Source organism: Apostichopus japonicus, chromosome 7 (genome assembly GCF_037975245.1).
Source record: "Apostichopus japonicus isolate 1M-3 chromosome 7, ASM3797524v1, whole genome shotgun sequence".
Taxonomy (NCBI): Eukaryota; Metazoa; Echinodermata; class Holothuroidea; order Aspidochirotida; family Stichopodidae; genus Apostichopus; species Apostichopus japonicus.
In genome coordinates, this window is record NC_092567.1 from 24,475,581 (window position 1) to 24,490,999 (window position 15,419).

Sequence of the window (15,419 nt, forward strand, 5' to 3'; positions counted from 1 at the left end):
GTGGCATATAAACATAGTTTTGTCGGGAGGGGTGGGAGTAGAGGGGTGGGTGGTGCCAGTCAGAAACGAAGGTACCTTCCCCATCGTGTAACCAGGTATACACACCTCATACTCATTACCAAAAAAGCCAAAGTAAGCTACTGCATTGAATGGTTCGCTATCTCTGACAGTGTACCACAGACATCACAAAACTAACGTCCGCCCTGAAAACCACACCACCTACTTGATTAACATTCATGACCGTTGTAATAAAGATAACAATTAAAAGAGAACATTGCAGTTTTGCAGCCGTGTTTACGTAATCACCGTACTCTCAATACAAACATAAAAACACAGCCGATTCACATAGAGATTACAGTAACCACTTTAAATCTAAAGTTTTGTATACCACAGTAAATACTGGATCGTGCTGACAAATCTGATAAATCGGTAGTATGTGCTATTAAGTTTTCAGTAAGAACTGAGGATAATTGTAATTCCAACAAATCCCAAACAACTGGATTTGTTGGAATTACACATATCCTCGGTTCTTACTGTAATCCTAATATATAGCACATGCTACCGAATTATAGCACGATCCAGTTTTTACTTTGGTACAAAACGTAAGATTTACTGCAGTAGTAACTGGGTTCTCTATGTGTATCGGGTGAAGAAAAGTACAACTTGGATATAAACGAAAATTCATTTACTGGGTGGATAGTCGTTAAAAGCTACCATCATGTAGCGTAAGACTATTCGCTATACTGACATACATATATATATATATATATGGTAGTTAGTTGTATTTACAATATTGTGCCCTTCAGTCGTTTACGCGCTAGTCACATTGTCTGCACCTGCTTCCTACGGATCCGTATCGATCAACTCACTGCCTTGGCCTTGTCGCTCTCTTTATTTTAATACAACTCTTATTTCCGATTCGGCAGTGAGATATACCGCCACCATTATTTCTTCTCATTGTTGCCCTAGGTGTAATTTAAATCATACATATTCTAAGGCGCAGATCATTTGCAGCCTGTTTTTTATTCGTATTTTTTCTCTCTCTTTTTAGTTCGTTTCTTCTTCTTATTCTTCTCTTTCTGATTCTCCTAGATTTTTTTTGTCGGGGGGGGGGGGGTGGGGGGCTTCTTGTTTCTGGATTCTTCATTTTCCAATTTCCTTTGTTTTTGATGATTAAGATATAAAAAAGAGCGTAATGAATTAATTCAAAAGTGCCAATAACTCTGTAGTATTTTACATATTCGCCATGGAATAAATAGTAAGGACACAAATAAGCGATCAAGTTCGTAATCTTTAGAAAATGCCGTTACGTCCACAGCAATAAAATAAACCGGTGAAAAAAATAAAACGAAATGGCAGAAAGAGAGAAAAGAAAAAATGGAAATATATCTATAACGAAAATAATTGCTTTTACTGCAGAAGGCGTATAAGGAACACATATATTATATGTATTCTGAAATAAAGTTCACTTTTGACTGCCTAAAAATTGTATATTACATTACAACCTGACGCATTAATAGTAGAACCCCTGTGACAAATCTTGCGTGGTACAGGTAGGACCCTTGCAATGTCATCTGCGAATTAATCAGGTCACACATCCGGAGACTATGCATGCTAAGTTCTTCAATACCGCCCTAATGACCTTTCAGTATAAACATTTTATATTGTACTTTTTTATATTTATTTTGGGTTTGGTGTGATCATGTTTGTAATACAATTTTCAGAATTCGTACTTTTACTGCGATAAAAAGCGAAGGAAAAAACCGACTTGTCTAACATTTATGTCACTCATCAATGAAACAGGCATAAACAGACCATTATGACGTCATAACAGATATGAATATTCATGGCTTCATTTTGCCTTTCATTTAGTGATATTGTATATGATCACACGACGCCGATGCATTCGACATTATTAATATTTCTATTTATAAGGTAGATAGTACTATAGCACTGTCAATATGTGTAAGCATTACTCGGAGAAAAAAGTGCACAAAATATAAAATGAAATAAAAATGGAAAAAAAACTTACATGAAATCAAATTAAGTCTTGTCACAAAATATACGTTTCTGCATGGCGTACATTCATTATAAGAAATAAATAAACAACAAAAAGAAGAAGAAGGATTGAAAGGAGAAGAGTTACCCCCGATTTGGAAAGGACATTCATGTTTTCAATTTTCTTGGCAATTTGAACTATTTAGCAAGCGATCTTTTAATTTCTTCAGCTTTCATCTTTTACCGACACCAAGTACTTTTAAAGAAATCGCCTTCGGTTGTTTTTTTAACACCAACTAAAACATTCTAACAAAAGAAAGCATTAAGTGGTTCTCAAAAGAACCGCGCGAAATTTCGACAAATCTTTGTTTCCACAGTGAATCGTCTGAAAACTTTCCAAGCAGTCAAATTTGTTTGCTCAAAGTCGAAAGCTCTAACTGAAAAACATAAGTCGATATTGAGACAAGGCAGGGCCGAGTCCGCATAGTCTGTTCGGAATCTAAAACCAAATATTTACTGCCAAAATATTTGAAACCCCCCCTCCCTCTTTTTTTTTTCTTTTTAGCTCTTTGCACTTTGCTTTTCTTGTAAAACGAAAAAGCTTCATTAAACAAGTGAAATTATTTGTCAATTTTCCCGCCTATATTTATTACTCAGACAGAAGAATCTTTTAAGCGCTGCATGTCTTGTTTATATTTTGTGTTTTTTCTTAAGTAAAATTGGCGCGCTCTCTCGCCTCTTTCATTCTGTTGATAGAGAGAGAGAGAGAGTCTATATAAGGAAGAATAAAACCTAACGAACGGATCAAAACCTCTCACGGGAATCCATCTAATGCTCTTAACCGTTCCGTGTCAGGAAAAAAACTAAATGTACAACTTTTGGCTCGAGTGTTATTAATTTATTTCTATGTCGAAAATTGATGAATTTCTTTTCATTAGAACTGGATTTGATTATTCTTCTTCTTCTTCTTATTCGTCTTCTTCTTAATCTTATTCATTTAATGAAAAAGAGGATGCTTTATATTTAAGTCACTGCACACAACAGTTTGTTGTCAATGTGATATGTAATTTATAGGAAGAAAATAATGAATTTCTCCACAATTTCACTTTGTCATTTTAAATGAGGTCTTATTTTGTACGAAAAGAAAGGAAAGAGAATATGTTTTGTTGTTTGTTTGTTTGTTTACACTACGCCTTACTTTGGAGAAGAAAAAAAAGGTAAAATGCAGCGAAATCCTGAAGGATAACTGATCAAGATATATTTTCTTTATTACTATTCTTTTAATTACGCAAACACAGTTAAACCATTGGTGGTATTAGGGGACATTCTATTTGGTTAAACTTCCGTATCTAATCTAGCACACGTACTCTGTTGTTTGTGTCAGACGGTTGTAGCAATTGGGGAATATGGTTGAGAGGGTGGTTGGGGGAGGGGGGGGGGACACACACCGTTTTTAGACTTTCTTCGCACGAAAAAGTCGTATACACTGATTGGCAATTAAATGTACACTTTTGTTATGTAAATGTAGTTAAATGTATGGAAATTATAGCACCGATTTGAATATACAATCCCCCCCCCCCCTTTGCCAAATTCAGATTTCTTAAAAGGGGACTAGTGAACACCCCTCCCCCTAGATTGATCTCCAGGAAGGACATCAACCAATATTTTTGACCCCACATCCCAACCCCCACCTCACCCCCTCCCCAAAAAAGATATATCACACGTAAAAATTTAACTTAAATTACTGAAGAGAATTATAATTTGGAATAAATCTTGACCTATGTGCCTATTGCTATGTTAAAAAGAAAATTATGACTTTATATAAATTTAATTTATTCTTTAATCTTGAGATATTTGGATTATATTCCTGTTCTTATCCGGTTGGCGGCGTATGTCCGCGAATGTCCGCTTATGTCACGTCCCCAAGAGTATACACAATTTAATTAGGTTTTAACGTACACCTAAGCGTTAATACTTGTTGTATACTGTAGCTGCTTGTTACAAAGATTTATACAAAGTATTATACTTTTTTTTTATTGTTTCTTTATTGTTGTTGAAGTATAGAACTGAGTTCCCATAAAACAATTTTTGCAAAAATTAAATCTTCATCTCTTTCTTTAGAAGTTAAATGGATAGAATGCCCCCCCCCCCTCCCACCCCACCCCTCTTTAAGGTATGATCGAAGTTCACGCACGACTGGAAGGTATTGGTCGGACAATTCAACAAGGGAATTGCAGAGAACATGTTATCTAAGCCGCATCGAAAAACTGAGGTTTAGCTTGTAAATGGTTATCGATTCAAATGGAGCTCTTTTTGTTGTTGTATCATTCAAACTTGACAATCTCTCTCCATAAAGTCACAATCTTTCTTATTTTTGTTTTAGGGAAACACAAAGAGCAAACGTAACCAGTTTTATCAAACAAACGAGAAAAGTCAACAAAATGATAGCACATTTTTTTTTTAATTTTAAGGTAAGGATTTTAATGAATAAATTTATAACTGTATTGACAATTCCCTTTATTCTAAGCTAACTGCTCTGTACAATAACGCAAAGTACATTGTAATGAATCCTGCAATAAGACCTATATTAAGAATACGTCTGTTTAAAAACTCATTTGTAAATAGAGCTGCCCTTTCTTTTGTTAATCCAATTTGGAGTATTGGAGTCTTTGTTTTAACCTTAATTTCTTACACTTGCTTTTTCTACTCACTTTGACCTTACTTTGATATATGCCTCCGTTTTTATTTACTTCTATAAATTTGAGTTATTCTAAACTTTCAATTTAGAAATTGTTTGAAATTTATATGGGAATAAACTGAAAGATTTAAATCAAATTGCGATAAAATCATTTTGAACTGAAAGTAATCTAATTGCTAAGGCCTCTGAAAAGCGACGTATACAACTATAACTTAGAAAACAAATATCAAAGCATCACTCGACTTTGAATATTCATCTATAACTATATCAACCAATGAAATTGTTATAAATCGAAAATAAATTTAAATCAATCCATATACAAACAATAAATTACGATAAATTATAACAACGGTTTTGGGATTTAATATTTTACATTTTAACCAGAGAAAACCTTAAAATATTTTTCTTTCTTTTCATTATGTACAGTCAGTTATGTACCTTTATAATCTCTGAAATATAAATGGACAAATAAATCCTGGGAACAAACTTGTTTCTTTTAAGCCCGCTAAAATGGCAAGAAATTAAGAATGAAAAAAATAAGACAAATATTTCAAAAGTTTGCAATGGAACAAACAGATAAAATAAACCTATACAGTACCACAGTACAAGGCCATGTAAGACTTGGTATTTCCTGAATTGGCTGTATATGCATAATATAACGGATGTGTAACTAATGATAGAAGCCACCCACCCTCTGGTTGTATCCACAAACACCTAAAAGTTAGATGTAAGGACACAAGTATAAAGATATAAATATAGATTATAAATATTGCAAGGATTGATCGAAATGAAAAAAAAAGTTGCAGACAAATAGAAAATATACGACTATAAACATCTTACTGATTCTCATGTGAGTCTTATTATGCGAGGAAGACTCCTACATGATTCAGGGGTGGAGGGTTAGGGGTGGAGTGGGGGGGGTCTGAGGGTCCTCCTCCAGTAAAGAAATAACATTTTAAGACGTGCAATGTTGCATTCTGAGGCATATTTGGACTATAAATTAGGTCTTTAATTAGGACCAATGGCAACGTGCTAATAACTTACTTTTGACATTATGTGAGAAGTTGAAAAAGGGAAGATGCAAAGATGAGGCTACTGGAACCAAAAGTTCACAAGAAAGTGAGGGCGCTAATGTCTTTCTTCACATGTGTCCAAAGATGTTAAACTTACCTTTGTGAGGCATCTTTCTTGTTCAGTTCTGTAAAGCTCACTCCAAATTGAAAGATGATGATGATATTAAAACGATCTGTTTGAGATGTGGACCATAAACCTTAAAATAAAATCAGAAAAAAAATGTAGTCATATCTTGCCCTTGAAAGGGAAGGAGAAAATCAACCAAAAAAATATATGAAATTATTTTCGAAAGGAAATTTGCCTACAACAAATTTTTGAATGAGTTGTCAGAGTATATAACTGCTCAGTATTATTATTATTATCGTTTTATTAATGTTATTATTATTAATATGAGATTATACCTTTGCAATTGATCTCTTTATAATCTCGACACTAGACAAATATTATCGTTTTCTCCTGGACTTGCGCTAAGCCGTTTAATCTCTCGAGTGTTGCTGAAGACATATGATAAACTTGTGCTAAATCCTCTGTGTGGTGTTATTTCAGTGATTCGTACTACGAGGGCTTCCTGTGTGACTTCCTCTAGACAATTTCATTGAACAGTGACGTATTTGCGGGCATGCGCAATGCATAAACATGTTGTCACGTTGCCAGGAAATGTGGGCAATTTAGCAAAGTACTTTTTGCGAGATTTAAATGAGTTACTTCTCATAGTAAAAGGAAGCAACGATGAAACTAAATGATTGGTCTTCCTGTATTGTGTTTGTATTTTGTGTTTGTATTTTTTTTGTATTGTGTGTTTGTATTGATTTTATCCATGAATTCTGTTAGAAAGGTCACATGAACCGCTAGCTATATACTATACGTTAATATGAAATGCGGAACGGAAGGGTCAACCATGACTAGTCATACATAATTAAATTATTTGTTCAATTTTATTTATTTGTTTAAATTTCCAATTTTTAACGTATTTTGCTTTATGTAGATTTTGTTTTTAAATTTTTTTCTGATTGATTCTGGTTGAAAAAGATTGGAGTGGTAAGAAATTTGATATGACGGGACAAACCACAGTAAATATATATCCTTTGGCATTTCAATTTTTTTTTTTCCAGTATTCAACTTTTTCCCTCAAAAACATAGCACGTTTTGAATAAGAATAGTTTTAAAAAAAAACAGCTTTTGAATTACAAACTTGACAGAAAAAGTAGAATTTTCATTAATCCAGAAATGAACACTCATTTATGGATAGTAGAACTTTTCAGGTTAGTTCACAAAAGTGTGTGTCTTTTTGACTAGGGAAAAGAAGACCACTTCCTCAACTGTACCCACATCCCCGTTGAGCCGCCCCTGTATGTAAGTATTAGATAATTCATACTTCTTTAAGAAAGAACCTGGGCACGAAAACCAAACAACCAAACGCGTGACCCGCTCTCAACGCCCCCCCCCCCCCCTCCCCCTGCATCGGGAATGTGACTGTGTGATCATCGTCAAATGCGTATCACATTTCCCTTAGAAAGGGAACAGATATTACACATGATCTTAGCCAAAAGACCGAGAAGTAGTGAAGTATTGACAGAGTGCAGAAATGTTATGAAGAGGGGATGCCGGGATGGTGGCGCTATTTCTTTGGACAGTAAACAATGACTTTACAAATATGTACTCTGAGATCGCGTACCGGGTAAATTTTTTGGGGAAAAACTTTTAGAATAAAGTACTTTACGGATGAAGGCTAAGAATAACCCAATCTTTGATCCGTTCTACGCACCGGTCTAGACTAGTGCGAATTGAATTTACAGCAATACAGGAAACAATTCGTGTAAACTAATGACCATGGATGGTGAATTTACATAATCGTGAAACCAATCTGTTGGCAGACGTCACGTGGTTTTCCGATCAAAGGTAAGGTAGCCAGACATTTTGAAAGTACTCTGAAGTTGTGTTAGTGGTATTTAATTAGCTATTGTTCTTGAACTTTGGAGAATTGTGTTGATCTGTTTCTATCATCACTGTAGGTACTCTCTCCGCCGAGGGGACCAGGTAAATGGAGGGGTTAAAAGTGAGATGAAGGGGACAGAAACAAACAAATGAAAGGGCCGAATTTGCATAACAAAGATGAAGAAAAGGGTCGTATGAATTTTGTATATATACACCACTTTGCGACTTCTCCTTTTTATTTATTTATTTGGAAACCAGTCAACCATGTAGAGAGATTAATTTGTATATACAATGTATAGCTTTGAATATTTGGTGATAAAGATTGTAGCAAGTTTAAAATCTTTCTGATGGGTTTATGATGTTATAACGAGTATATTTTACTGAAATGGATCGCAGTATGGCGTTTATATCATTTCATATTTGATTAGTTGAAGGGGAAGAATTCTGAAATTCACTCCGACTGGTTTAAGTTGCGGCATGAACTTTCACGGAAGGGTCCAAGGTGGATCAATGATTTATAAAAAAAAAAGAGTAGTTGTTATAGCCGTGGGGTCGTTCATAGATGGGTGTGTGAGGGGCCTTAGGGGCCTTCCCAGTAAACACAAATGAAAGCTGAGAAGTCACGTGGTGAATGCTGTGGCACATTTGGACTATAAATTAGGTATACGGTCTAAATGCAGGGTTGTGCTAAATAAAGACGGGAAGGGGGGGGGGGGTATATCGCCCATACCTCTGGATTTCTTTCTGGGGAACTCCTTGTCCCGGAAGAGTGTTCGTAAACAACCATGTCGACTGAAGGTTTTCCATAATGCTTATTTTGGATTAATTTACACAAGCACACACACACAGACTAATACACAAACGCACACACTAACTAACTCATGTAAATCCGGGGTTCTTTTTCTTCACTTTTCATTTGCAATTGTTTGCAATTGTTTCTTATCCTTTTTGACGACGGCTTATAAAGTACAAATCCCATGGACTGTTTAAGGTCAAGGATTATGTTTTCATTGGAGGTAGAGTTTGTTTTGTATAGGTTTACTGACTGGTCGCTCAAGCAGCGACTGTTTCCAAAAACCAACAAAGAATGTTTCCTGAATTTGGTTGGTGTTGGTCTAGAATACCAACTGTCTGTTCCTGTATGACTTATATGATTAATCGCAAATCACTGCTGACATAAAAATCAACCCAAATGCTTGAATGGGTTGTTAGAAACTATGCCAAGTTAATCAGGATGTCGACAAAGTCAAGATTCCCTTCTTTTTGCTTTTCTATTATTTTTACTATTATTATTATATTTTTTCTTCTTCTTCTTCTTTTGGTCACTGACAGTGGCATTACTTTTTCAAAGTTCATCGCTAAAATATCAGACGTGTTGTACTCGAGTAAAACTAGGATACATAAGTATGAATGTGAGTACAATTTTGTTTTGGTATCTGAATGCATACAATGCTTCAAGTACTTTAAGAACTTAAAGGGGACACTAAAACCCAACCATTAATTTCAGCTTGTATATATGACAGAGTTCTTTACTGATGTACAACTCGCCTCAAACTGCAGCAAAGAAAAATCCAACATTTTGTTCCGTTTGGGAGCTATCCTAGTTTAAAAGTCTTGTCGGATGCTTTTCATTTTGGTAAAAATCTCTGACGTCTTATAATGCCACTAGGATCTGAGAACAGTTTGATTTATCTTTTAATTTTTTTCTTCATATTTTCAAGGTAATACATTAACGTTGTTTCGTTGACATGGAAAACCGATGTCATCGTTAGGTTAATATCTTGGAGTCAGCATTTGCAACTCCAAGAAAAAAAAGCATAACAAACTGAAGCAAATGTGGCTCTATGATGTCATAATTCCAAAGTGACCCGAGCAGCCGAGGAGCCGAGTACGAACATACCAGTCGATAGGGACGAATGCGAGTAAGGATCGAGTCACTACATATATATATATATATATATATATATATATATATATATATATATATATATATATATATATATATATATATATATATATATATATAAGTATGCTAATTAGACGGCATGGCAGGAGAAACAAACCCAAGCCTCATAATATTTCAATCGTGCGATAGAGGAAAGAATGTCAAAGAGTTTCCCATGTGAGTGATAATATTTACAGGATTAATATTCCATCACACACCAGCCTGGCTAGAAAATTTAAATAAAAAGAAGCCATATTCGTTTAACCATGAACTGTTTTTATTAAAGAAAAAAAAAGAGAAGCAAACCCAATCCATCATCTTTGGTCTATTTGAAAGAAACAACTCTGATAAACGACTTCCCAGAACAGAGCAGGAGAATGTGTATGTTCTTTGGTAAATAACACAGTCTTTATACTGTAACATTATACAAATCAACCCGTAAGACTTGAGTAAGTCTAAACATGACACGATCGAGTCACATGTGTTTGAACATTCACTAGATTTCTGGATTTCTTATGTTGATTCTGTTACTGAAATAGCGATGAAGTTTGCAAATGCTGGATCTAAATATAGCCCTAACATGCCTAGGAAAACAACCATTACACTAGAATTGGTTCCATTTGTCAATATATAGTTTACATTTAACCTTGAAATTATATATAGAAAAAGTAAAGGACAGAGAAAGGTTGCACCACCTAATGGCATTATGACGTCACATACTTACTAAGGCAACCTTTGACACGACTCGTAAATACAGATATTTGTCACACGGTGACAAACACACATACTTTTCTATTGTTGAGTATAACTTGAGCGTGCATCACAAAGCTAACCATCTTTTACCAATCTGTGTAGTAGAAATAACGTTTACCAACAACTTCCCTAAATAGCTAAGAATAATCGTATGCAATTTGTGAAATATCACAGATTGAATGTTCCTTCACATTCAAGGCGGCAGACTTGGTCAAGTCTAAATTAGATATCATCAAACAACTTTCTGTATTAGAGATGCATTTTACTGAATGTAAAATGTTGCAACTGTTGATAAGATCAAGTGATGACATTAGTTTCAGGATCAAGAACTGTTAACATTAGATCTTGAAAACATGAAGACCCCCCCCATCCCCCCTCAAAAAAGAAAAAAAAGTAAAAAGTAAAAATAAAGTAAAACTAAATAAATAAATATATAAATAAATAAATAAAAGGTTTTAGATCCCAGTGGCACAAAATGACATCAGAGTTTTACAAAATGACAGCTCTGCGTCGCGACTTTAAACTTGGATAGCTCCCAAACGGAGCAAGTTTATTTAGTTATTGAGGGAGTTGTTCTTCACAAAAGATCTCTCTCATACGTACAACTAAAGATGATGATTTTAGGTGTGCCATATGTTGTATATAGTCACACGCGCTGCTGAACATTGATTTTTTTTAAATGTTTGACAGCTGATCAAGTCACTTTTACTTTCACAGCTGTCTCTTTCTCTCAACAACTCTCTCTCTTTCTGATTTTGTTTTTCTGTTTTGTTTTCCTCCGATTCAACTGTCCCCTTTTTTTCGAAGTTTCCGTAATAAAGCTTAATCTTTGTCCTCGGTCTTTTAATAGTTTACAAACCTACGACAACTAAAATTATTTAACACTGTTATAGTAATAATAGTAATAACAATAATAATATTAATAACATAATAATATTAATAACATAATAATAATATTACTAATAATAATAATAAAAAGAAAACATTAATAGCAATAAACAGATACCAACCGTTGGCAACAAAGAGCGTCTCCCTCAAGAGTTTAAAGAAATCTTCAGTTAACATTCAGTACAGGGACCGTTTCCGCGATACTAATGTCTGCACTCCTAATAATTCCGGATTTTGAACAGTTGTCTGCTATCTTCAACATAGATACTAACAATACCTCAGCACGGTGTTCTATATAACAAGATGCCGTATTTCGCTCTCTGCTGCTGCTGCTGCCCATTATCTGACAATTTTCCTAACATCACAATTAATGGAGCGATTTTTTGTCTGGGCATTTTCAGCCATCCCTTTTCCCCTCTTTATTTTGATGCCTACTTTTCATCGTGAAATATTGATGCGTGGCCTACAGGGTTAGTCACAGACCCCGTCCGCGAAAACTTACGTTGCCCAGGGCAGCCGTTGAGATGCGCGGCCGTAAACCGCTAACAGTGACGTTTTGGTTTCTGCCAGAGTTTTAAAGAAGTATGTACGACCAAAAAAAAAAAGGGAAATATTACAGAAAAATTATTTCTGGTGTTGACAAACACGAATTCTATCGTCATCGGATCGTCCAGCATACTATACTTGTTTGTGGTTAAAGAAATGTTAGATTCGGAATACAAATCGATACACAGGGCACAGATCATTACGGTACAGTGTGCATATGTGGTATAGTCACCAATACATATACACATTCAAATACACGTATACAGGTCGGCTATTGCTATGATATATTAAGTTCATTTTTTGGCCGTACAAACGGAATCTCTGTGAAATGATCTGAACTTTAAACAATATTTCGTATCAAAGATTAATGGTTTCACATGGATGGGAATCTGCTAAAGTCGTTCTCAACATGTGCTAACCTAATGTATTGATGTTTAAACTTTCTGTATTCTTGATTACAGTACTGCGTTATTTATGTTAACCCCCTCCCCCACCCCCAAATGGTGAAAGTTAACTCTTTGTAAGTGTCCAGGATAATGCACATTTGATATGCAAATTTGTCAGTGTGCATCTATGACATCACAAACACACATACTGGTTTGCTTTCAGTATATATTGATGGCACAAATCTTGTCAACTTAAAATATTGTTATCTCGAAAATGATACATATAGGAATTGAATGCAAATTATACCAAATGCTTGCCATATATTCCTCTTAGATTTAGCCAAAAGTTAATGTTCACCTGAATTATCCAGGTACAACACAGTCCATGTAAGTAGACCGCTCATAAACCTTTAACCCTGCAGATCATATATTTGTAGTACCTATATCCCTTTCGAAAGGATTCGTGATATCTCACTTTATACGCGACATCGTCATGTTGACAAAATAACAGTCGCAATGTAAGATGACTGGGAATGAATGTGGAACACTACTGCTGGTCGGTTTTGTATACCCAGTCGCTCCATCTTTGTTGAATTTGATTACAAAAGTACAAACTAGATCCTTAGTTGACTCGAGGGAGGAATATGCACTTATCTCATGGTTCAGTGAAATTAGCGCAAAATTCATACGACCGAACGCAAACCAAAATTAGGAGAATGAAAAAAAAAAAGGGGGGGCGGGAGGGCGTTAGCAAACAGGTAGCCTGAAATACGGTAAAATTCAACCACATATCTCTTTAAACAAAGATCACACTGACTAAGGATTTAAAATTGTAAGGTTGAGGGTAACCATTAAGAAAGGTGATGAGAAGAACCTTAGGGCTAGAAGACGGACACACAGCGAAAGGGAAAATCATAATAATATTGTACCACCGCGACGATCAATCTCAGACGAAATTAGAAAATATCACACTAAATAGACCAACCAGCTATAGAGTGCTAGACGAAGAGAACGAAAAAAAAATAATGATAATTACGGACGACCGGTCTTTGTACGACTTTCAAGAAAATCATTTTAGACCTAAGTAGTAAAAGACAAGAAAAAATCGATAATAAAGATTAAGTTTTGTGAGGTTAAGTAATTGACATGATTGAAACAATATATGAATCATGTATACTGATGTTCATGCTGGATGACTGCTTAGTATTTTTTTTAAATTTATTATTATTATTATCATAATTATCATTATATATTTTTTGGTTTTACAGTTAGACTGTTTTTATTTCATATTAAATTTCCCACTAATTATTTTGGAATTAACATAACGAAAAATGAGGAAACTCATATGAAATATAGATTACGTTGACAAAAAAACAATTATTTTGTGTTTTCGTGAGGTTATCATATTGAAATGAATTATATATATATATATATATATATATATATATATATATATATATATATATATATATATATATATATATATACACTTCATGAATTGAGGTTTGTGTTGGATGTTTGTTCTAAAATATTTTACAGTTCACAACTTTGTTTTTGTTTCATTTCTAATTTTGATTTTCTTGATTTCAATTTGGGACATCATAACAAATGTTATGGAAACTCATCTCAATGGAAAACATTTAAAATAAAATGAAAAACACAAAAAAAAAACGATCGAAACATTATTGTGTTCTGTTCCCTTTTCTCTTGAAGCATTTTACTATAGAATTGTCAAGAGTTGTACACTTTCACACCGTTATTATTTTAAAATGTTTTAGCCCAAAATTGCTCACGCATGCGTGTACATTGCTTTGTTGGATATGGAACAGAGATGCTTATCATGTTGTGCTTTGTAACGTTTGCTTCCGCGTGCGTCTATGTGTATTCCATGCATCCTTTTGACAAAGCGAATAATAACATTGACAATTCCTGCGCGGGAATGAGACGAAAGTTATAAAGACTTGCAAAGAAATAAATGTATTAACTTTATTTGATTGTGTTGAAGGGTAAGATATATAGCCAATACATCCCCGTGGACCCCCCAACCCCCTCCCTCCCTCCCACATACCCCCACACTTGTATCTAATAATGCACGCTAAAAATGAAAACTTGATACCACACAAATGTATAGTTAAAATTATGGAAATTATAGGAACCCCTATATAATTTCATTCAAGCACTCTTATATACCCCAAAACATATATTTCTTAATGGGGAGGTGTTACCCCTCTGGTTACACACCTCCCCAGGGAGGGGCATCATTCAACATTTGAACACCCCCCACCCCCACCCCCACCCACACACACACACAAAGTTTAAGTCTGGCTATGGGCCTGTATACCATATACCATTAAACTGATGTTGAGGATACATCATCTCTTACAAACAAAGATTATAATCGTTTTTTTTTTTGCTGATAATTTTAATAAAATAAGCAGCAAAATGTTTGTAGTTTCACTGTCTGTTTGTCTCTTGTTGTTGCTGTTGTATAGAATAATTATTTTTTTAAGTTCCTCTACTTATTGTTATTATATTCATTAATTATTAATTTACAATAATAATTGTACATGACACATTAACTTAGTACATACAGCATAATAATATGTAAACGCTTTGATTTTCTGTTTATAGAGAGACTAAATATAGGCCTATTTGTATTTTACTATTTTGTTTTTCAAATTGCAAACATAAATTTATAGAAGAAATCTCAAATATTATAGGCTCATTAAATTGTTCTATACACTGATAAATATAGTTTTTCATAGGTAACATTAAAAGGTTATACAAATTATAATAATAGTAAAAAAAAAACACCTTTTCCAAATCCATAAAATATATTTTAATATAGGTCTTAAGAAGCTAAGTTGATATACAGTTCATTCACCTGCTATAAAGAGCCAACGAATTTTAAAACCTTAGTCCAAATTATTTCTCACCAATAGTATACCATATACAGAAACACCTTCATATACAAAAAAAAAAATGAAAACAGAGCAATTTAAAGAAAATAATAAAGCTTGGTAACTTGTCTATGCCTTTTGTGACAGAATTTTACGTAGCCAAATTTTCTTTTATTCTAATTATAAATGGCTTAAGCGCCGGTCGGAAATCCTCCTCTCTATATATATACCAAGGGTTTGGAATCTCCCTGGGATTAAACCTACTGGGTTCCCAGTAATTGAGTCTCTAATGATAC

The 15,419-nt window shown here is 34.3% G+C and overlaps 1 protein-coding gene and 1 pseudogene across 4 annotated transcripts in view; both read right to left on the bottom strand.

Moving 5' to 3' along the window:
• Positions 1 to 15,419, bottom strand: part of LOC139969834 (paired box protein Pax-6-like) — a 145,705-nt gene that overhangs the window by 86,757 nt on the left and 43,529 nt on the right. For all 4 annotated transcript variants that reach the window (XM_071975141.1, XM_071975139.1, XM_071975140.1 and 1 more), the window contains one exon: positions 5,867 to 5,966. In XM_071975141.1, coding sequence (XP_071831242.1) covers positions 5,867 to 5,879 — 13 coding nt within the window. In that variant the 5' untranslated portion in view covers positions 5,880 to 5,966. The remainder of the gene's footprint in view (positions 1 to 5,866; positions 5,967 to 15,419) is intronic.
• Positions 7,235 to 7,333, bottom strand: LOC139970350 (U2 spliceosomal RNA; annotated as a pseudogene).